General features: G+C 31.1%; 1 protein-coding gene across 1 annotated transcript; it reads right to left on the bottom strand.

Moving 5' to 3' along the window:
• Positions 1-3,846: 3,846 nt before the first annotated feature.
• LOC139524593 (glutathione hydrolase 1 proenzyme-like) lies at positions 3,847-23,099 on the bottom strand. The gene is made up of 12 exons (XM_071319509.1): positions 22,894-23,099; positions 19,130-19,327; positions 18,502-18,627; positions 17,569-17,666; positions 16,390-16,582; positions 14,691-14,854; positions 11,317-11,466; positions 8,815-8,954; positions 7,883-8,070; positions 5,629-5,869; positions 5,022-5,135; positions 3,847-4,082 (listed from the first exon to the last, which is right to left on the bottom strand). Exons 1-12 carry the CDS (start codon positions 23,010-23,012, stop codon positions 3,936-3,938), a joined length of 1,878 nt encoding a protein of 625 aa, XP_071175610.1. The 5' UTR covers positions 23,013-23,099; the 3' UTR covers positions 3,847-3,935.
• Positions 23,100-23,116: the final 17 nt, after the last annotated feature.

The following is a 23,116-nucleotide window of genomic DNA, read 5'->3' as shown; positions in this document are numbered from 1 at the left end:
TCCAATGAACCGTCTGTAAATATCAATTTCAAAACGAAACTTACAAATTACTTCAATGTTTTGCAAGTATTAATAAGACATCAAAAGTTTCTTAAATATTTATTTTATTACCTTTTTTTATGTAAAATTAAAGCATCTTTATAGACAAAATCAAACAATATCAAAACAAATATATGTCATGATTTACAGCTGATTTCCTAATGCTCGTAAAGAAAAACTTTCGCTGGCTTGCATGCTTTGTTTGTATAAAGGTTAGCTTAAGCATTGTTATTAAGATTTACATCTCCAAACAATATAGACAAGTATTATTAAACAAGTATATATTATATTTAAATTTGATTGAAAATTATCCCAATTACAATTGTCAATATACAAAGCAAGCAAGCTAACCAGAGTCTTACCCTGCATGCATTAGGAAATTAGCTGTAACACAAAAAAAGAATATAAATAATGTAAATAATCTACATCCATGATAAATATTGCAGTTTAAATAAAAACAAATATAAAATACACAAAATGGAATTACCTGTAAATATTTACAGCATTAAACATTCATCTGTCAAACTTGCTTCTATAAAGGTTTAAAATCCACTACTGTATATTCAGAAATTATTGCCTGCATTTATTGTTGCAATTTTGTCATTTTAGACTATAATGCTATTTTAGTTTTTGTGATATAAAAAATTTCAATCTTAAATTATAGCGATTATAACCCTGTTGCATTTTTCACAATAATAAAAACATTGCAATAATATTTGTCTGTGTATTTCTACAACTTTATGCAAAAAACATACTACATATTACAATCCACCTAAGTTGATGAAGGAAATAAATGTGGCCAATCAATAAGTACCAGAACCCTCATGTTCACAAAGATAAGTCCATGTGAATCAAATATAAGCAAAAAAACAGTTACACAGTCAAAACAATGATATAAAATTTTCTTTTTCTGCAGTTCTAAAAATACACTTTTTCATAAAAAATAACATAAAAATACCATACAAACATTTATAATAACTCTTCGCAATCACAAACTTCTATAATAATAAAATGGAATCCTGGTACCAAAGTTGGAATGATTTACTTTTAATATACAGCATGTTTAATCATATTGCCAATGCTATGAACCTTTCACAATCTGAATACTAGTATCATACAGTTCCCTTTTCAAAGCTTTGCTTTTAAGGATCTGACAACACTCTGTTGTAGTTTCAGTTCTGGCAATATTACATCAGCCAATAAAATTTCAGCCTTCTAAATTTTGAATTTGTTTAATATTAGTACAACAAAACAAGAGGTTTCAGAAAGGTCTTAAAAAACAGAACATGGAATGGAGAGTTTTTCAGATCCTTGTAAACAGTGCTTGGACACAGGATTGTATTCTAATCAGATTGTACATTTCATATCTTGATCAGTAAATAATATAAATTAAGAATCTATTGAAAACTTTATAACAGAGATTATTGACCAAGAGACAAAACTGTTACTTCAGGAAATAATGCATTAAAATCTGATACCTCAGTCATCTATAAATAGGATTTATTCAAGCATGTAAAGGGGTATATTATTTCATCATATAAATTTTCCAGGATAATATCATTATTTGAGCAATATTTTATAAAAAAAATCTTGCAAGGTTATAGACAAAGCATTTGTGAAAGCGTTAAAATTATTTAAAATATAACATTAAGCCTAACCACAATAAAAATACATAACAATGAAAGACAGTTGTTTAATATATTGTAAACAGGAATGAAAAAAAGTGAAGGAATGTTATAAGACAGGTGTGTTAGCTAACTAAATTTAAATTAAAAAAAATATTTATGAATGTTCATTTTAAAAATAGACATATGTTTTACTTGTATATTGTATTACAACTTCATATATCAGAAAAGATAAATAAACTAGAAAATTTGTTTCTATTTTTGTATCAATGATATAAATTTGAATACTAGAACAATCACATTTAACTTACTTTAGAAAAAGGGTATCACTAAGGCATAATGTAGTCTAAATCACTTTTGAAATAGAATTATACAATCTATTCAATCTTTGTTGTGACTTTCTGACATTGTTCTCCTCAGAAATTTCTAATCTCATCCTGGTAAACAGGAAATTATGAAATACCATTTTGTTTCTAGAGATTATAACATCACATCTAGAACACACATCTGTAAGAAATTACATCACAATCTAGCAATATAACATCAAATTAGCATGATGCTAAAAGTCCTGAGGAGAACATTGTTTTCATAACTTTCAAATCTTTGTAAAGATAATCTTCTACATACATGTACATACAATGCATAGTTGTCTAGACATTGCATGAGAACTTTCAGTCTACCACTTCAGGAAACAGGAAATTATGAAATACCATCTTGTTTTACTAAAAATTATGGCATCACATCCAGAACACTATCCATAAGAAATTAATTTCAGATTGAATCACATTCTAGCAATATAGTATTACATTACAATGATGCTAAAAGGCCCTTGAGAGAACACTGTTCATAACTTTCAAATATAATCTTCTATTCATGAGAAAATGTACAGTTGTCTAGATATTGCATGAGAACTTTCAGTCCACTACATGTATTTACATAATATTTATACAGTTAAAAAAATCACAATTTACATTTTATTACACAGTTCATTTCTATACAAAATATACAAAATTAAAATGTACCCATAATTTTGTTACATGGGACTGTAGTTAAAACAATATAGACACTAAAAGTATGTAGTAAAAAGTTGGAAAAAAGATTCTATCAATGTCTGAGCATTAAAATCAAAACCCTCTTTACAAATACTGCTTTTAATTTTTAATGATTTTGAATATTTGAGGTACATATCACAGTTTAAAGAAGTCAATACATGTTATTAACAATACTAAAAATAATTCCAAGAGTTAAAGGTAAGGTAAGTCACAAATTAACAAATAAAATTACAATCATCTTTTCCTTTCATGAAAGGTACAGTTATTCATTTGAAGTTCTATTCAAAAGATATCTCAATTATTCATTGAAAATTTCAATTATTCATTTTTTTTAAAGTCCCAATTATTCATTTGACGCTTGAATTATTCATTTGAAGTCTCAATTATTCATTTGACATTTGAATTATTCATTTGAAGTCTCGACTATTCATTTGAAGTTTCAATTTTTCATTTGAAGTCTCAATAATTCATTGGAAATTTCAATTATTCATTTCAATTCTCAACTATTCATTTGAAGTCTCAAATATTCAAGAAAAGTCTCAATTATTCATTGGAAGTCTCATTATTCATTGGAAGTCGCAATTATTCATTGGATCTAAATTTTTCATATGAAGGGTCAATTATTCAATTTGAAGTCTCAATTATTCATTTGAAGTCTGAATTATTCATATGTAGTCTCAAAATTTTCTTTTGAAGTCTCAATTATTCACTTGAAGTCTAATCTATTCATTTGAAGTCTCAATTATTCAAATGAAGTCTCAATTTTTCTTTTGAAGTCTCAATTATTCACTTGAAGTCTAATCTATTCATTTGAAGTCTCAATTATTCATTTGAAGTCTCAATTTTTCAGTTAAAGTCTCAATTATTCAAAAGAAGTCTCAATTATTCAAAAGAAGTCTCAATGATTCAAAAGAAGTCTCAATTATACATTGGAAGTTTAGATTATTCAAAAGAAGTCCCAGCTAGACATCTGTATCCAAACTTGAAGGCTGAGCCTGCCCATGATTAGAAGTCTCAATTATTCATAAATCTCAGTTATTCATTCATATTCTTTATTATGCATTCCAGTCCCTCTCTCTGTTTCTCTTTGTTAAACATATTCTCTTTTTTAACATCTTGCTATCTTTCCCTTTTCAACATTTTATTCTCTCACTCACTCTCTCTCCCTTTCTTATTTGTAAAATTGTTTAAACATCCTTATTTTTCCTAATAATTGTCTTTAGAATCCATCTGGCGCCCCACCTCTCCTGAAATCACAGTTAGCATATAATAATCCATTTTTAGTAGTGACACCATTAGCATCTGTTCTGAAGGCTGGTTTGTCTGTTATGTTGTGTCCTAAATTCCTTAAACCTTCTACAAAATGCTGCAAAAAAATACACAATAATAATTTGTTTATGACCACAAAATTGTTGAACCCTTTGAAATACAATTAAAGATATGAGATTGATTGTTGGTGTTTTAATCCCACTTTTAATTGGTGGAGGAAGGCCAAATGCCTGGAGAAAACCCCCAGACCTTTGATAGGATAGGAAAACTGACAATCCTAGTCAATCAAAATTGGAGTTGAGTGCACCCAATAAGATATTAGTAAATCATATATAAACTTATATATCTTATAAATTTGATGACCTCTAGGTGTCACTGGTGTTGTAGGCTACTGCCTCTATTGACTTGTGCAGTAATTTTTTTTCAATTTGGTTCTATTTTAAAGTAATTGTATATAATGCAAGAGACAAGGATGGCTTCTGGCAGGGAACAAAGTAAAAACACATATTGTTTTTACTCGCTCTGCCCATTGTAATTATTTGGACTGTCTCCCCTCTAAAACAAATCCCTGGTCTGCACAAGTCATTTATCTCAACAAAACTAACGATTCAGTATTGATTTGAAGTATAACCTGTCAGTTGCATACACTATCAGTTTAAAATAAGCAAGCACTCAGGTTAGGGGAGGGTTGGGATCCTGCTAACATGTTTAACCCCACCACATTATTTATGTATGTGCCTGTCCCAAGTCAGGAGCCTGTAATTCAGTGGTTGTCGTTTGTTTATGTGTTACATTTTTGTTTTTCGTTAATTTTTTTTATATATAAATAAGGCTGTTAGTTTTCTCATTTGAATTGTTTTACATTGTGATATCGGGGTCTTTTATAGCTGACTATGCGGTATGGGCTTTGCTCATTGTTGAAGGCAGTACGGCGACCTATAGTTGTTAATGTCTGTGTCATTTTAGTCTCTTGTGGACAGTTGTCTCATTGGCAATCATACCACATCTTCTTTTTTATAAGCACTCCTATATTAACCTTTGGAAATTCTGATTCATAATAAATATATGGAGGCAGTAGTTGATGATGTAGCCTGGCTGCATCTATGGCCTGTTTTATTGTTTCTTTAAACCATAACACCCTCATGGTTATCTGAAAATATATTTATATATATTGAATTTTGGTTAATGAAATGTGTAGGTTTTGTGGAAGCTCAATTAATTGAAAGACTGTTGTCCACATTTATGTAATTCTGAAATGGTGATTAGCCTTACTGACCATCTCATGTCCACACCTAAAATGGATGAATTAGTTTATAGAAGTTTCAATAAAAGGTCTAAAACCTATTTTCTATAAAAAATTAATAACAATCAAAGGATTTTGAAGTTTCTTAAATGAGAATTACTTTTAATACCATGAGATTGTATTTTGAATAAAAAAAAATATGCTGTATTTACTTGAATAATACCTTTCATGTACTTGCAGGAGACAGTATTTACATCACAAGCTATATTAGATTGCCACTCATGTATAAACAAACATATGTAGTAATGTGAGATGATATCTTACATAAGAAACAGATGTAGTTATATGAAACAGTATTGTACATATGACACTTCTGTAGTTACATGAGATTATATCTTACATAAGAAACAGACGTAGTTATATGAGATCCACCAGCTGCTCCAATGACCAGTTTAATGTCACCATCTTTCCCAGCAACAACTGATGGTGACATGGATGATAATGGCCGCTTCCCAGGTTTGATGAAATTAGCAGGTGACGGTCTGATACCAAAGTCATTAGTTATATTAGGTGACGAGAAGTCATCCATTTCATTGTTAAACACAATACCAGTTCTTGATCCTAAAATACCTGATGCAAATCTGAAATAACAGGTAAATTAAATATACAATACTGTAAATTCAGAAATTATTGCATGCATTTATTATTGCAATTTAGGTAAAATGGCCAAAAATTTGAGATTAACTATTGCAATTTGTAAAAAAAGATGCATATAGATACATCTGTTGAGTATCAGAATGCAAGTTCTTATTATTGAGATTTTCACCCAGTCACATTATTTCCAATAATAAAAACCTCGCAATAATTTCTGAACTTACAGTAATTGATTATTATAAAAAATTGATATGGAATTAAAACTATACATTGTGCAAGTCTATTACACCAATTGTACTTCAGAGATATCACAAATAATATATGTGGGTAACAGCACAATTGCAAATACTCTGAAAGGAAAATTAGTTGCTTTGTTTGAACTGTTTTCACAGATGCTTAAATGAAGAACCAACTTCACTTTTGCCAAAATACGGGCTTGACTATTTTAAACTTGTATATCAGATATGTAAAAGCCACACTTAGTTTTTTTAATTGATATATTTCATAAGCACTAATGCTATTAGGTAGAATAAATCTATCTATAAAAGTTATCAATAATAAAAATTGTAACATCTATACTATTAAACGAGAAGACCTCATTTTGGGTGTCGCTTCTCTTCTTTCCACAATAAATTAATCAACACGACTCTGTGTCCTATAGGTAGAGTGCATAGTCGCATTTGTCATCCATTCATATGATTCTTCAGATTGAGTTATTTTGGGAGAAAATCGAGAAAAAGGGCATCCGAATATTGTCCCGTCATTGGACAAAATTTGAAGTCAGATTATACTTCCGGTTTGCGTTTTTCTGTATACTTTGAACATACATATACTAGGAATAAAGTGTTTTTTCAGAATTCTATCTGCTATCATTTTCAAGTTTACTATCCACGGTGGTCACAGAGTTTATTAAATAGAGAGGGTCTGTATACTATATCAATGACCACCATGGATCGATTAGAAAACTTAGAATTGAAAGTAAATTACACTTTATTTATATAGTGAATGTTCATAATATACAGATAAGCGCTAAAATTATTCATGTGCACTTATGATACCTTTTCTGAAATTCTCCAGTCATTAAATCTTTTACAAAATTCATTGATTACAAAAAAAAGAAGATGTATGATTGCCATGTTGACAACTCTCCACAAGAGACCAAAATGACACAGAAATTAACAACTATAGGTCATCGTACGGCCTTCAACAATGAGCAAAGACCACACCGCATACTCAGCTTTAAAGGGCACCGAAATGAAAATGTAAAACAATTCAAACGAGAAAACTAGCGGCCTTATGTATGTACAAACAATGAACGAAAACCAAATATGTAAGGCATAAACAAACGACAACCACTGAAGTACAGGCTCCTTACTTAAATGTTCATAATATACTAAATGTATATTCATATTGAAATTGATAGAAAACCACACATTGGGAATTTTGGAAATAAAGGAGGAGGGATTAAAAAAAAAAAATTCTGTCCCCAATAACCTATGATATTTGATAATTTTGCTGAAATTCTCCAGTCATTCAATATTTCACAAAATTCTTCCAACAACACTTTACATACTTTAAACTACGCTCTGAATGCCCGCGAATTTCGCGGGTGTGTTCTAGTATCAATTAAAGCTCAAACAAAAGGTAATTTTTTTTTTTAACTACTGTAGTTATATCACAACTATTTCTATAAAAAAAAATTAGTAGATTAGTAGTATTTTGGCTGGATTATTAAAATATCTAAATTTTAGAACCAATTTCAACTTTTGCTTTTGTTTAAATTGTTCTTAGGAAGTATAGATATAAAACACTGTTCAGTTTTAATCTATCAGTCAGCAACCCAGCCAAAAAAAAAACAACAACAAAGTTGGTTTCTTATATCCATTTGTAAACTTTGAATTACAAATTAAATAAAACTTATTTTATCAACATTAAAATTGTAATTATATATTAAATGACTTTTTGAAAATAAGATTTTCTCTCAATAATAAGAGACTTACACTGTATTTATTGTTGTTGTAACAGCGATTGCCAAACCATCATTGCCTACCATAGATAAATGTGCTGTGCTGGTCTTTAACTTATCATAAAATGTAGGTCCATAATACATATAATCATGTGTTTGGTTGTCCCAAATTTTCTGTCTAATACCATCAGCATAGGAACGTGATGTTAAATTTTTAACAACCTAAAAGTATTACATTCATGAGGAAAATTTAAAATGTACATGATTTTTAAAAAAAGACAATATTTTTATAAGAATGACTTATAAAATAAATAGAGAATGTTATCATATGGCTTTTTCAATAACACATCTGTATCAACCCGAGACACCAATATATTCCCAAGAGACATTGCAACCGTGACTGATTTCAATATCACGGATAGCTGATACAGCACAATTGTTGTTGACCTAATTATTACACATACTATTTATATGTACTTCTAAGTATATAATAAATCTGTTTAATGGAGCAACAAGGTTAATTTTAACAAAACTTTAGGTGTTTAGGAGACTGAATAACTTAGTGTCAATCTATCAGAGCAAATTTGGTATTTTTTTCTTTTTCTTTTCAGAAAGTTCAATGTTTGACCCTCTTAAATCAGAGAAAAAAATAGCTGCTATCTCCTTATCTAAACTGTTAGAATAACACCAAAATTCTCAATTACTGAATCACATCTGATTTATAAAAAAGAAGATTTTGTATGATTGCCAATGAGACAACTCTCCCCAAGAGACCAAATGGCTCAGAAATCAACAACTATAGGTCACCTTATGGCCATCCAAAATTAGCAAAGCCCATACTGCATAGTCGACTATAAAAGGCCCTGAAAAGATATATGTAAAACAAACAAGAAAACTAATGGCCTATAATTAATATACAAAACACAAATGTTCTGTTTAATTTGATTTTTTAGATAAACAACTTACATCTAAAACATCAGAGACAAAAGCTGGGTCACCAAGGTCGGTTCTTTTAGCGTAAGCAAACTTAAAGGCTTCCACAAGTCTGTGATATGTAAGTAGTTCAGACTTCTCAGGTAGAACTGATTCAGGAGTTATGTTATATCCTGTCAAAAAATATTTACTTTGTAAAAATATACAGTTCTATCTGTGACTGTCATACATGTGAGAGGTTAAGATAGCTATAAAACCATGTTTAATCCACTTTTTTCTATATTAAGAAATACCTGTATCAAGTTAGGAATATAACGGTTGTTTTCTTTAGTTTGTTCAGTTATTTAAAGAAAAAGAATGTCAACATTGAAAGTGAAACAAAGGTAGGTAAATCTTTTGATTGACTGATTTGATCCACAAAAATTCATTCTTATATTAACTGTGTATATTCGGCATTTTCTATTATAGTATTCTCATACATTGAATATAGCAATTTTAATATTCATGTGCATAGTAATACCAAGAAATACATAATACAACAGAATAAAATAAATATAGTTATTCCATATTGATTAAATTTTATAGGTTTTTCTATATGAATGGGATTTTGAATAAATAAGCATATTCACCTGCAGGAAAAGTATATTTACAGCGCAAAACGTCGCATGCTTTTATGTGCATAATTTTGGTAAAAAAACATTTGATGTACAATTGGTTTTGGTTAATAATTACCATTACATACATTTTCTTGGAATATGTAACAATTACTGCCTTTTGTTTCAGTAAATATGTGGTTTAATTGACTTTTGAAAAACTGATAGCAATGAGTACGGTAATATGTAAATGTAAACATTTGGTGATAATCCTTCAATTCAGAAAATGTTCATTTTACTAGATTTCTGACAACTAAACAAAATTGCAAAAAAAAAAAATTATTGGTTTGTTTTGCCATCTCATTGACATATCTTCTTTTGTTAATATTAACAAAAGTCACTTAAAAAACTAGAGGCTCTTAAGAGCCTGTGTTGCTCACCTTGGTCTATGTGCATATTATACAAAGGACACAGATGGATTCATGACAAAATTGTGTTTTGGTGATGGTGATTTGTTTGTAGATTTTACTTAACTGAACATTCTTGCTTCTTACAATTATCTCCATTTATAATGAACTTGGCCCATTAGTTACAGAGGAAAATGTTTTGTTAAAATTTACAAAAATTTACAATTTACAAAATTATTAAAAATTGACTATAAAGGGCAATAACTCCTTAAGGGGTCAACTGACCTTTTTGGTCATGTTGACTTTATTGTGGATCTTACTTTGCTCAACATTATTGCTGTTTACAGTTTATCTCTATCTATAATAATATTCAAGATAGTAACCAACAAGAATGTGTCCTCAGTACACGAATGCCCCACTCGCACTATCATTTTCTATGTTCATTGGACCGTGAAATTGGAGTAAAATCTCTAATTTGACATTAAAATTAGAAAGATCATATCACAGGGAACATGTGTACCAAGTTTGAAGTCGATTGGACTTCAACTTCATCAAAAACCTACTATCGTAGGTGGGGCATAAAAACAGCAAAATTTCCTTAAAAATTTCCAATTCAGGAGCAGCAACCCAACAACTAATTGTCGGATTCATCTGAAAATTTCAGGGTAGATAGATCTTGACCTGCAAAACAATTTAATCCCCATATCTGAATTACTCTTAATGCTTTGGTTTCAGAGTTATAAGTCAAAATCATCATTTTACCCCTATGTTCTATTTTTAGCCATCGCAGCCATCTTGGTTGGTTGGCAGGGTCACGGCACACATTTTTTCAAACTAGATACCTCAATGATGATTATGGCCAAGTATGGTTAAATTTGGATTAGTAGTTTTAGAGGAAAGATTTTTGTAAAATATAGGAAAAAATTACGAAAAATTGGTAAAAAATTACTATAAAGGGCAATAACTCCTTCAGGCGTCAATTGACCATTTTAGTCATATTAACTTATTTGTAGATCTTACTTTGCTGAACATTATTGCTGTTTACAGTTTATCTCTATCTATAATAATATTCAAGATAATAGCCAAAAAACGGTATAATTTCCTTAAAATTTCCAATTCAGGGGCAGCAACCCAACAACCAGTTGTCTGATTCGTTTGAAAATTTCAGGGCAGATAAACAATTTTACCCATGTCAGATTTGCTCTAAATGCTTTGATTTCAGAGTTATAAGCCAAAATCTACATTTTACCCCTATGTTCTATTTTTAGCCATGGCATCCATGATGATTGTGGCCAAGTTTGGTTTAATTTGGCCAAGTAGTTTCAGAGGAGAAGATTTTTGTAAAAGCTAATGACGGACAACGACGGACGCCAAGTGCCAGGTGAGCTAAAAGGGAATATATTAATATGATTACCAGTACCGTCAATTGTGCAAGAAGTGTATTGACCTGTTGAATGATGTACCATTCATAGTTGATATCCCATTATGATATTTTGGGTGTTGATATATTGAAAAAAATAAAAAGTATTGTTTACCGTCCATAATATTCATGATAAACAACCAGACAGGACCACCAGATGGAGCTGGTGCTGAATACAGCATAGAACCATCATTCAAAACAGATGATAGAGCCTTTTTCTGAAGAACAGAATAATTCTGTAAATCTCTCTCTTGTATAATGGAATCTGTAAAAAAAAAAACCAATATGATAATTATAAAAACAAAGATGTGGTATGATTGCCAATGAGGCAACTCTCTACAAGGGACCAAATAACACAGAAATTTACAGCTATATAAAAAAGAAGATGTGGTATGATTGTCAATGAGACAACTATCCACAAAAGACCACCATATGGCCTTCAAAAATGAGCAAAGCCCATACCGCATAGTCAGCTATAAAATGCCCTGAAATCAAATGAAAAACAATAGACGTATTTACACTTGTATGCAAATTTGTCCGCCATTACGTAAAATCACACAGGTTCCCGTAAACTTTGACATCATAATTTAAATTATTTGACGTCACAATTTAAAAGTGATTGTTGCTTGACGTCAAAAGGTGATTCAGAGTAGATCTAAGGTCATTCGGAGGCAAGATTCAGCTAAATACCAAAAGTGTAAATACGTTTATTCAAACCAGAAAACTAACAGCCTAATTAATGTACAAAAAAACATGAAGAACAAATAATTAACACAGCAACAACAACAACCACAGAATTTTAAAGTTTCACAAAAACATTTATTGCTTGCTTTGCAACAAAATCAATATTAAAAATCTGATAGGATGCATCAATTTAGGAGTGGACATCACTTATATACATTCCCCTGGCTCTGTGTATGAAACATGAAAACTTAATTAAACGCCTATTTCTACATATACAATATGTATTCAATGGCGTTGTACATAAATGACATATAAAATACAAAAATACTATACAAAAATACAATATGTATGTACTATACCAAAAATTGAAAATATACACTGTGATACACAAGAAAAAAGTCAGAAAAGTCAAAATAATTTTCGAAATACCATGTTTTCAACCGACATTTGAAAGTATCCAAAAATTCAGAGTTTTTTACATTTGTACCTAGTTCATTCCACAATTTTGGCCCAATAGTACTAAAGCTTCTATCTGAAAAAGTTTTCTTTTTGTTATATGGGACTGCATAACAACCAATAGATGACTCTGACGACCTTAATGAACGTTTCGACACTTGAGGATTTAACAAATTGATCAAATATGACGGTGCATTACCTACATGACAGTTGTACATATATGTTAAGATTTTGAATGTAATTCTGGCTTTGATCGGAAGCCAGTGTAAGTCAAACAATGCCTGCTTGGCACTATCATACTTAGAACGGTTTAACACAAGTTTGGCACACATATTCTGTACACGTTGCAATTTATATAAATCAGTTTGTGAAATTCCAAAAAGTATAACATTGCAATAATCTGAATGTGATATAACCAAAGATAAGACCAAAGTTTCAGTTGCTTCTTTCGATAGATAGGATCTTATGCACTTTATTTTGTAGTAGTTCATCATTGCTGTTTTACATTTTTTAGTAATATGGTCTTTGAAGTTTAAAGTCTCATCCAGAAAAGCTCCTAAGTACCGTATACATGTTTTTGATTTTATAACATCTCCACAAATGATTATGTCTTTTGTCTGACATTTAGAGAGTTGACGTCGACTGCCAAAGAGAATAAACTCTGTTTTCGCATTGTTCATTTTTAGTTTGTTACTGTTCATCCAAGTGTTTATATGAACAGCGCAGTCCTGTAAGTCACGAATTGCATCCATCTCATTCGTTAATGTTGGCACGAAACGTTTATTAGCAGTATGGTCGTCGGCAAATCCGTACACAGTAATAGATGGTGGAATAACGTCAAATAGAGTTCCGGCGTAGACTAAATAAAGCCAGGGACCTAGGCAACTTCCCTGTGGTACGCTACATTCAAGTTGTCGCTCTGATGATGTTGTAGAGCTGACATTTACACGACAGCTTTGAGGTCTCAAATAGGAATCGATCCATTTAAGTGCGGTTCCATTTACACCGTACTGATATTCGAGTACTTTTATCAAAATACTATGATCTACAGTATCGAATGCTGCACTTAAATCAACGGCGATCATAGCGGTGACTTCTTGATGCTCCATCCCATCGAGTATGTCATTAACGAGTCGTAGAAGGGCCGATTCGCACGAATGGAATTGAAGATACGCAGATTGGTTTATAGGAAGGAGATCATGATCTTTCACGTGTTCATTCAGTCTATATAGCGCACATTTTTCAATTAACTTAGACAGGAAAGACAAGTTGCTTACTGGTCTATAATTTGAGTAAATTAGTTCAAGACCAGCCTTTTTCAGCAGAGGCCTGACTACCGCTTGCTTCCATCTTAATGGGAAGAGGCCTTGACTAAGAGACAAGTTAACTAACTTTGTGATAATAGGCAACAATTCACTAAGGAACGATTTAAGTACTTTCGTAGGCAAAATGTCAAGTTCGCATGATTTACATTGCAATTTATTTATGATGGTCTTAACTTCGTCTTCTGAAAGATTTTTAAATGATGTAAATAACGGAACGTCTTTGAACAATGGTTTGTAATCGTCAAAGTCTCTCAGAGAATCACGAATTGTTTTTATTTTGTTCATGAAGAAGTCCGCAAATTTATCGGGAAGTTCGTTTTCGTTTTCAACTGCTGGCATCGGATTTTCCGCCTTACTACCTGTATGGTCTTGTTCTTGTATGTTTGCCTAAAAGTTATTGCTGCTCTCCAACTATTGCATCTAATTAAAAATTCTGACCAAATTGCAATTTTTTTTATTAAACCAAACTGTTCAACTGGTCATTTATATTCATGTTATATGATTTGATAAGCTGATGCTAAATTGGCAACAGAATTGCAACTTAATTTTTTCTGCCTAATATTCTTGTTTGATTGAACCCATATCTATCTGAAATGTCCACCTTTTCGTTCTTCTTTTTGAATGTTTAAGTTGTGTCTATGCTGAATATGAAGGGAACAATTAACCCTTTCCTCAATGGAAATAATATTTTTGCATACTTGATTCGCATAGGGTTTTTCAATAAAATGCTGAAAATCTGCTTTCAAGTATAAAAATGCATTGCAAAAATATTTTTTTTCATCAAATAAATTCAAGTCAGACATTCTTGTGAATATCCTTTTCATATTGGATACAAATTTGATTAAGTCTGATGCAGACATTTCATAGTCTTAGCATTTCAACTGAGGTATACACAGGCATCGAAAAGCGTCATTATGGAGTAAAGGGGGTTGCATCAAAAGGCGTCATTATGGAGGAAAGGGGTAATAAGATGTGACATCACAAGTTCTTGAATTTATAGAAAACAGCAAAAAAGTATCCAAACCTGCTTCTTTCAAGTCCTCCAGTATGTTTTTACTTAGATTTCCATTGTAAAATGTCTGTGGTCCTTCCTCTGCTATAATCCTTAGTGTATTAGCCAGTAATGGGAATACAGCATGCTCTCCAACCTTGTATAGCTGTCCTGTTTCTGGATTTGTGTATGTTTCACTGTAGATATAATATTGAAATATTAATATAATCTGTCTTATCCATTTTTAAACCTGATTTTTATCTATGCTTTTGTCTGTTATGCTTGTCTGTTTTCAGCCCAAAGTTTTGAAAAGTTCATAGAAACGTCAGTTTTTCATATATAGTTTTTTTTCTTATTATTCTTGGTGTCATTAATTTTCCTTAATACACAACAATACCTAAAGACATGGTAGATGTTATTGGTGTATTGGATATCAATTACAGTAACAAAGATTTCTTACGGTTAAGATTTAATCCTATAACAAGATTCAATGCAGGACTTTCTATAGTTTACTATTCTGTATGGGTTTTGCTCATTAATGTAGGACATTCAGTGACTTATAGTTGTTAACTTCTACATTATCTGGTCCCTTGTGGAGATTTGTCTCATTGGCAAGCATACCACATCTTCTTATTTTTTCGTATTGAATTGTTGAGTTTAAGGGTAAATGAATTTTAAATTTATCAAAGGAATTTAAACATGAGTTGTAGGTCATATTCAAAGACTAGTCAGCTTGAAGATAAAATGATCACATAACATCAATGTCACTCTAAAGATTGTTGATCAATGTTAACAAGAGTGCACACGCTGAAATGTCTTGCCTTCTTTACTAATCATTGATATTATGTTGATAGTCCTAAATATAACTAAACATTGACTAATGAACCATGAAAATGAGGTCAAGGTCAGAAAAACAAACCAGAAGCACAAAAACTTAACACTGAGCAATGAACCATGAAAATGAGGTCATGGTCATGGTCACATATAGATCATAACATATTTCCATACACCAAATATAGTTGACTTATTGCATATAGTATTAGAAAAAAACACCAAAACTCAAAAACTTATCTTTTACCATTGAACCATGAAAATGAGATCAAGGTTAGATGACATCTGCCAGCTAGACATGTACACCTTACAATCATTCCATAAATCAAATATATTAGACCTTTTGCTTATAGTATCTGAGATATGGACTTGACCACAAAAACTTAACCTTGTTCACTGATCCATGAAATGAGGTCGAGGTCAAGTGAAAACTGTCTGACGGACATAAAGACCTTCCAAGGTAGATACATACCAAATATAGTTATCCTATTACTTATAATAAGAGAGAATTTAACATTACAAAAAATCTTTACTTTTTTTTCAAGTCACTGAACCATGAAAATGAGGTCAAGGACATTGGACATGTGACTGACAGAAACTTCGTCACATGCGTCATCTATATACAAAGTATGAAGCATCCAAGTCTTCCACCTTCAAAAATATAAAGCTTTGAAGAAGTTAGCTAACACCGCCTCCAGCACCACCAGATCACTACCCCAAGTCGCAGGCTCAACAAAAACTACTTTAGCTCTTTTTAAAAAGTAGTAATATTATCAATGATATGTAAACATGGATTTCTGAGAAATATATTTAAAAAAAATAACAAATCTAGATGTACAGATATTAAAAAGTAAAATCATCATTAGGATTTGAAACTGGTTGTGGGTGATAATATGCTTACTTAAATGCTGGGTTAGCTTTAATTTTGTCCTTTGATCTCTCTATAGCTCTTCCTGTATTGGCAGTTATTTTGAAGCCTTTCTGAGCTAAGTCAATGCTAGGTTGTACTAAATCCTTCCATGGCAGACATTTGTACAACTCACATAATGTCTGATAACCTCTGACCTCTCCTGGTACTGCTATTGCCAGTCCACCTTTAAAATACATATAAGGGACATTAAAGAATATTCTAATTTTACCATTATGTACACATCAGTAATAGTTTAATCTTAATACTGTCTGGTTATTCTCTTGAAGTAATTTCTTTAATTTTTTTAATATTCATATTTTCCCCTATCTAGTTCCAGTTGATAACTTTTTTTATATTAAAAAAGAATCGAGATAAAGGCTCATCTTATGTAAGTCTTTATCTCAGATTCTCATTGGTCAACAATAAATTATGTCATTCAAATCTTTTTCCTTAAATCGGAATTTTTTAAGTCATTAAAAAAATGCTATGGGTGAATATATGGATGACCCATGAATTGTGTATGTTCAGTTATTTAAAGAATAAGAATGTAAACATTGAAAGCGAAACAAAGGTAAATCATTTGATTGACTGATTTGATCCAAAAAAAATTAAATCTATAATATGAAATTAAACAGATCTAGAAAAATTCAATTGCACAAGTTCACCTGTATACATTCTATTTCTATCTATATTTATGTTTATATTGCTTATATGACCATCAGAGGTCTTTGGAGGTCAACTCAATAATTAATTAGATGGTGTCAAAACTAAAAAAACATTCAAAACATAGCTACATATTATTGTGCCCATGCCCTGCATATGACAGCCAGTGCCCCTTTATGGAACCATGGTATAAGTTCATGTTTTTAAGTTACAGGCTAAATTTTGAGTTTGCTGTTATAATATGGTTATAATTCCATGCATTGGAACATGTATTTGGTTAAATTGTGAAGTACAAATATTGGTAGAAGTTCATATATTTAGGTTTCATGCTAAGTTTTGAGGTAAGATGTTATGATATGGTTCTAATTCCATGTATTGATACATGTATTTTGGTTTAAATGGGAAAACAATTAGAGATATTCAATTGGCTGCTTCCACATGAAATGCGGCAAAAACTAAGGCACGAAAACAATTTTACATGTATACATGTATATATACAATGTGTACCTAAAACAGACTGTTCAGGATTTTTCTCATACATGTCCTCTTTTGCATTCATAGGAGCTGTCTCTCTAGCATCTAGTACAACTGATGTCTTCTTTTTACTGAAATAAATAACCAATAAGGATGATTTATTTAAAAGTTTCACTTATAAAATTTAGTATAGCTATATTTTTTTCAAAATAAGGATGATTTGAATATGAAAAGCAGTAGGCCAAGGCTAGAAATTATTTGTGTTCCTTGAATATAGATAAGGATAATTTGATAATGAGGATAATATTCTTTTTTTGTCCACATTGAACCTACATCATTGTATTCATAGTTTCTATCATTTTTAGAATCTATGACTATGTACATGAATAAAACATGGATGTTTTCGTTTTAACAACTGGAATACCTTTTGAATGTTAGTACAGCAACAATACAACAGAAAACTTTATCATTTTTGCCTAATAAGACAGCTTCATAACTTTTTCATTTTCACATACTTAGAAATACCATACACAATATATTTTGCTAAAACAGGTATTTATATGGTACTGTGTGTGTACTTTTTTACATATATCTATTCACAGGTAAAAAAATCATTTTGGTAAATACATGCACTGTTATATTTTTGCAAATCATTGATCTGACAAATCTCCTCTGTTAAGGGACGACATCAAAAAAATCAATGAAGGATAAAAAACTTAATTCAAATATTATAGTTTGGGGGTGGGGGTCAAAATTGCTGCAAGTTTTGTTTAATTGACAATGATTTTATATAAATCCTTGTTGGTCAATCAATTATTCCCAAATTAAGTAGGGGGGTCGGGTCAGTGAAAAAACATTATGAAAAAAGTTCTTTATCCTACATTGAACTTTTCATGTCGTCCCTAAACAATAACATATACCTGTTTTTAAAAACCAATACACCATTACAAATATTACAAATATTACCTGTCATAGATTGTCATGAAGAAGCCTCCACCAATGCCAGAGCTATGTGGATCTGTTACCCCATAACATAGAAGAACAGCTATAGTAGCATCTATGCTGGATCCCTTTTTTTCCTCCAGTATTTTTCTGAAAGATGAATTAATTCAAGGTAAAAATTGTAAAAGTCATTGTTTAAAACAAGTTAGTAATAAGTATTTTCAGAATCTTACAATATAAAAGTTTTAAAAGCATTAATTAATGTTAATTAATATTATTCTTCAATTCTTAAAATCTGTCCACATTCAAACTTTTTCCTTGACTTATACCTTCCTACATAAATCACTGATAATGTTATAAGTTAGAGCATCATTTCCATTTTTTAAAAGAGGACTGCTTGAAAAAGTATGTAATGTAAAAAATGATAAGAATTTAAATGATACAAACTGGTAAATGCATAAAGAGCAGTAAATGTCAATTTATCTCTTTCTTGAAAGAAAAAAAATGTCTATTTAGAGGTCTCCAATCAAAGAGTGTCTCTATCATATAAATTCATAAAAAGTCTTAAATTTTTGTTAACGTGGTTAATATACAAACTGTGAGTTTTTTTAAAGCAAACATTTTACTACTTATGAATCTTATATAATCTTACTTTCCAACTTGTGAACAGACTTCATTATCAGAAGCTATGGCAGCCTGTTTGTATTTTCCCAGTATTGACTTTGATGGAGGAAAATCATGTCTCTTGTTGTCATCATCTTCACTGAGATTTCCTGACAGAAGATACAGAGCAGTGCCAAACATCAAAATCAGTATGACTGAGACTATAACATAGAAAATAAACTGTCGTCTGAAAAATAAAGTTAAACTGAGACTATAAAATAGAAAACAAACTGTTGTCTGAAAAATACATCAGTTTCTTAGGTCCGAGAACACAATTATTTCGTAGTGCATTTCTTTTAGAACATAAATGAAAATAAAAAATCCCACCTGTGCTTTCTCAAAGAATCTTTTACAGTGTGTTGTTCTACTTTTGGGACATATTATATCAAAATTATAGAAAACTTCATCGGCTCTAACTCAAAATATGGACAATTTTATGTTTAGGGCGTCTTGAAATCTTTTGACAGCTTCTGAAGTGCTAATTTTCAACCTTTTTCAGCTGGACCAAATCACTACTTTCCTTTAAAATTCTGGACCCAAATTTTTTTACAGTGTAATTTCACCCCCATACTTGCAATTTGAGGCAATAAACATGGAGAAATAAATTTGGAAGGGGTATAAAAATTAATGGCAAGTAACCCACTGTCAACACTAGGGACTATATTCGTGAACAACGAAAAACAAGGGACGACAATTGTGGTCTCGGACCTAATAGGATAGAAAGAGTTGACAAATCTTAAAAAAACTTGGTATGACCAAAGCTTAATAAATGATAACACTGCTTACAAAGTTTCATGACAATAGGATGTATATTATAGACAATAAGTTAAGTTCTATACTCATCTTTGCGCGTAAAATTTTGACGTTAAAATTGAAAAATTTCAACTATCAACATTTGGGGCTTTAAAAATTAAAATATTGCAAAAAAATACTTTTAAAATGCCTTAATATATAACTTATCCTGTACTAAAAGCAATAGAGTACTCATTTAATTTATCAGACTTGGCATAATTATTCAAAAGTAAAACTTATATGAGCCTGCGCCTAAAAATTGAGGTTTTTCAATGAAGGGGAGCCTTACATGAAGATGTAATATTTTCCAGCAATTTTAAATTTGTGAAGCTTTTTGGTTATAAATAATCCTTACATATGTATTGAAAGTACTTTAAATGGAAAGGAAAGTTACAAATAACATATCATATTAGTTTAAAAGGGTCTTAGGCCAAGTAAGACTGGAAAAAAATTAGGTTCAATTTAGGCGGTGCCATATATTTACATTAAAAAATGCATACTGAGGCTATAAGAAATAAAAATTTGTGCCTTTTTTTTATCATTTCTATACTCATGTGACATGATACAACAAATCTAAGCACAAAAAGACTCTTGCAATTAACTTTTCTCACAAACAGTATGGTCTGATACAAAGATTTTTGCCTTTTTAGGGAAAAACTTGCATGCAATTTATTCTCAACAGGCTTATATTTAAATCACTTGCTATCCTACAGAAGAAAAGAAAGATATTATGTGAAATGGAACAGGTACAATAGACTTGTAAAGTGCTTTTGATACAAATTAAGTGAGGTATTTATTATGGACTTCAAATTTTATGTACCAAGCTCCCCACTTTTTACTTCATCCAAACAGGGCGTTAGACAAGGGTCATTTATACAACACATTTTGCACATATTGTCTGAGATAATCTTCTTTTCTGTAGATTCAGAGTTCATAAATAAGTAAAAGAACTAGATAAAGGCATAGAAACACAAATATTGACACATGAAAACCTGTCAGATAGAAAGTCAGGATGCCATTTATGCATCAATATTGAAAAAGCTATAAATGCCTATTTTGACCATAAAATGCCAAAATTGGTCATTTTTGCAGAAATTCTATAAAATAAAAGTTTAAATCCTTTAGTTTCATGCTATTTGACAAATTGACACCATCAAAACATTTAGGGATCGATCGAAGTTGCCAAAGTACAGATTCTATATTTACAGATTTCACCTCTTAGGTCCGAGAACACAATTATTTCGTAGTGCATTTCTTTTAGAACATAAATGAAAATTAAAAAAATCCCACCTGCGCTTTCTCAAAGAATCTTTTACAGTGTGTTGTTCTACTTTTGGGACAAATTATATCAAAATTATAGAAAACTTCATAGGCTCTAACTCAAAATATGGACAATTTTATGTTTAGGGCGTCTTGAAATCTTTTGACAGCTTCCGAAGTGCTAATTTTCAACCTTTTTCAGCTGGACCAAATCACTACTTTCCTTTAAAATTCTGGACCCAAATTTTTTTACAGTGTAATTTCACCCCCATACTTGCAATTTGAGGCAATAAACATGGAGAAATAAATTTGGAAGGGGTATAAAAATTAATGGCAAGTAACCCACTGTCAACACTAGGGACTATATTCGTGAACAACGAAAAACAAGGGACGACAATTGTGGTCACGGACCTAATGACTGAGAATACAACATTAAAAACAAACTGTTGTCTGAAAATTAAATTATTCTGTGATAATAACATAAAACTGGAAAATGCGATTACCTCCCCTGCAACAGCAGTCTCCATGTAATTTTTAGATGCTAAGAAAAATCAACAAAATACCCATTTAAATGTACCCCAAGATTCATACATATACATTCTTGTTTGTCAAAGACACAAAAATTCTCAATTTAAGTGCATTAAGATTTTATAAAAAAAACAAAAACTTAGCAGAATCATGGTTTATTTCCCACTTGAATGGTCAATAGTCATAACACCCTGCTTATTACATGTATTACAAATCCTAAATTTGTGAAGTAGATGTACGTATATAGTTCAACAAGTTCAAAATGTATTAAAACATTCATTAGAATCCAAAATATACATATATACAGTGCATGTCCAAATATGTATAATCATATATCTTTTCTAAGGTGACAGGGGGATGCATGCAAGGAAAAAACGTGAAATAAGACATCATTTCACCTTAAACGTGACATAATTTCTGTCATGAGTGTTGCACGAAAAATAAAGACTTTGATTTAAACCTTTTATAACTGTTGGGTCACTGTCTTCTTGTATATATACAAACTACCTGTTTTACTTGATATTCCAGATTTAGTATACAAAGTTATGATATAAATGGATTATGGCTTTTAAAAAAGTATAAAACGATCTTCTTAACTTTTAAAATTGCAAATATCCCGCAGACACGAAAGTGTATTCTTGGTATATATATATATTTCATTGTCTTTATTAACAAGAATACACAAGTTGTCATTTTTTCTTGACGATCCCTGCCAAGTGTTTGAATTTTATTTAAAAAAATAACGTGCACGTAAAATAAGAATTTAAAAACCACGATGCACATAAAATTAAATAGACAGAACACATTGAATGAGGTAACTGTCTAGCATGACTGAACGTGAAATAAAAAAGTAAAAACATGTTGAACGTGAAATAAAAATCGGTGATCACGTTGCATGGAAATAACCCTTTACCCCCCCTCTGTAGTGGGTCTCATTGGGGTCTAAGCGTGACGCGGGATTGTCGATTTTTTGTAAGCGTGACACGTAAAAGTCAAGTTATTGTGACGTGAAAACGGGAAATGAGGTCTTGCGGGACCCGGGAAATGACAAAGAAATGAGAATTGCTTACGTACATAGTGTAAGCGGGATACGGGAATCTGACAAAACAGTAAGCGGGATCCGGGATCGGAACACCCCCAATGAGACCCCCCCCCCCTCTGTACATCTTGTACCTGGATTTCTTGTTTTTTCTAATCACAGATCTTTGAATGTCATCTTCGTCAAAGGTAACCAATGAATTTTCCTCTGTCAGTAATGGAACCCTACTTGGATCTGCTCTGTATAGTGCCATTTTTATGAGTGTATTGGAGTGACCATTAAACTTCTAAAAAATTACATTGGGTCAGGATTTAGGAGGGAGCTTCTTCCGTCAATGATTCGTGATTTATTTCTTCA

This window comes from Mytilus edulis, chromosome 5 (assembly GCF_963676685.1).
Source record: "Mytilus edulis chromosome 5, xbMytEdul2.2, whole genome shotgun sequence".
NCBI lineage: Eukaryota > Metazoa > Mollusca > Bivalvia > Mytilida > Mytilidae > Mytilus > Mytilus edulis.
The sequence above is the reverse complement of the archived record's forward strand: the minus strand, read 5'-3'. Positions and strand labels throughout refer to the sequence as shown.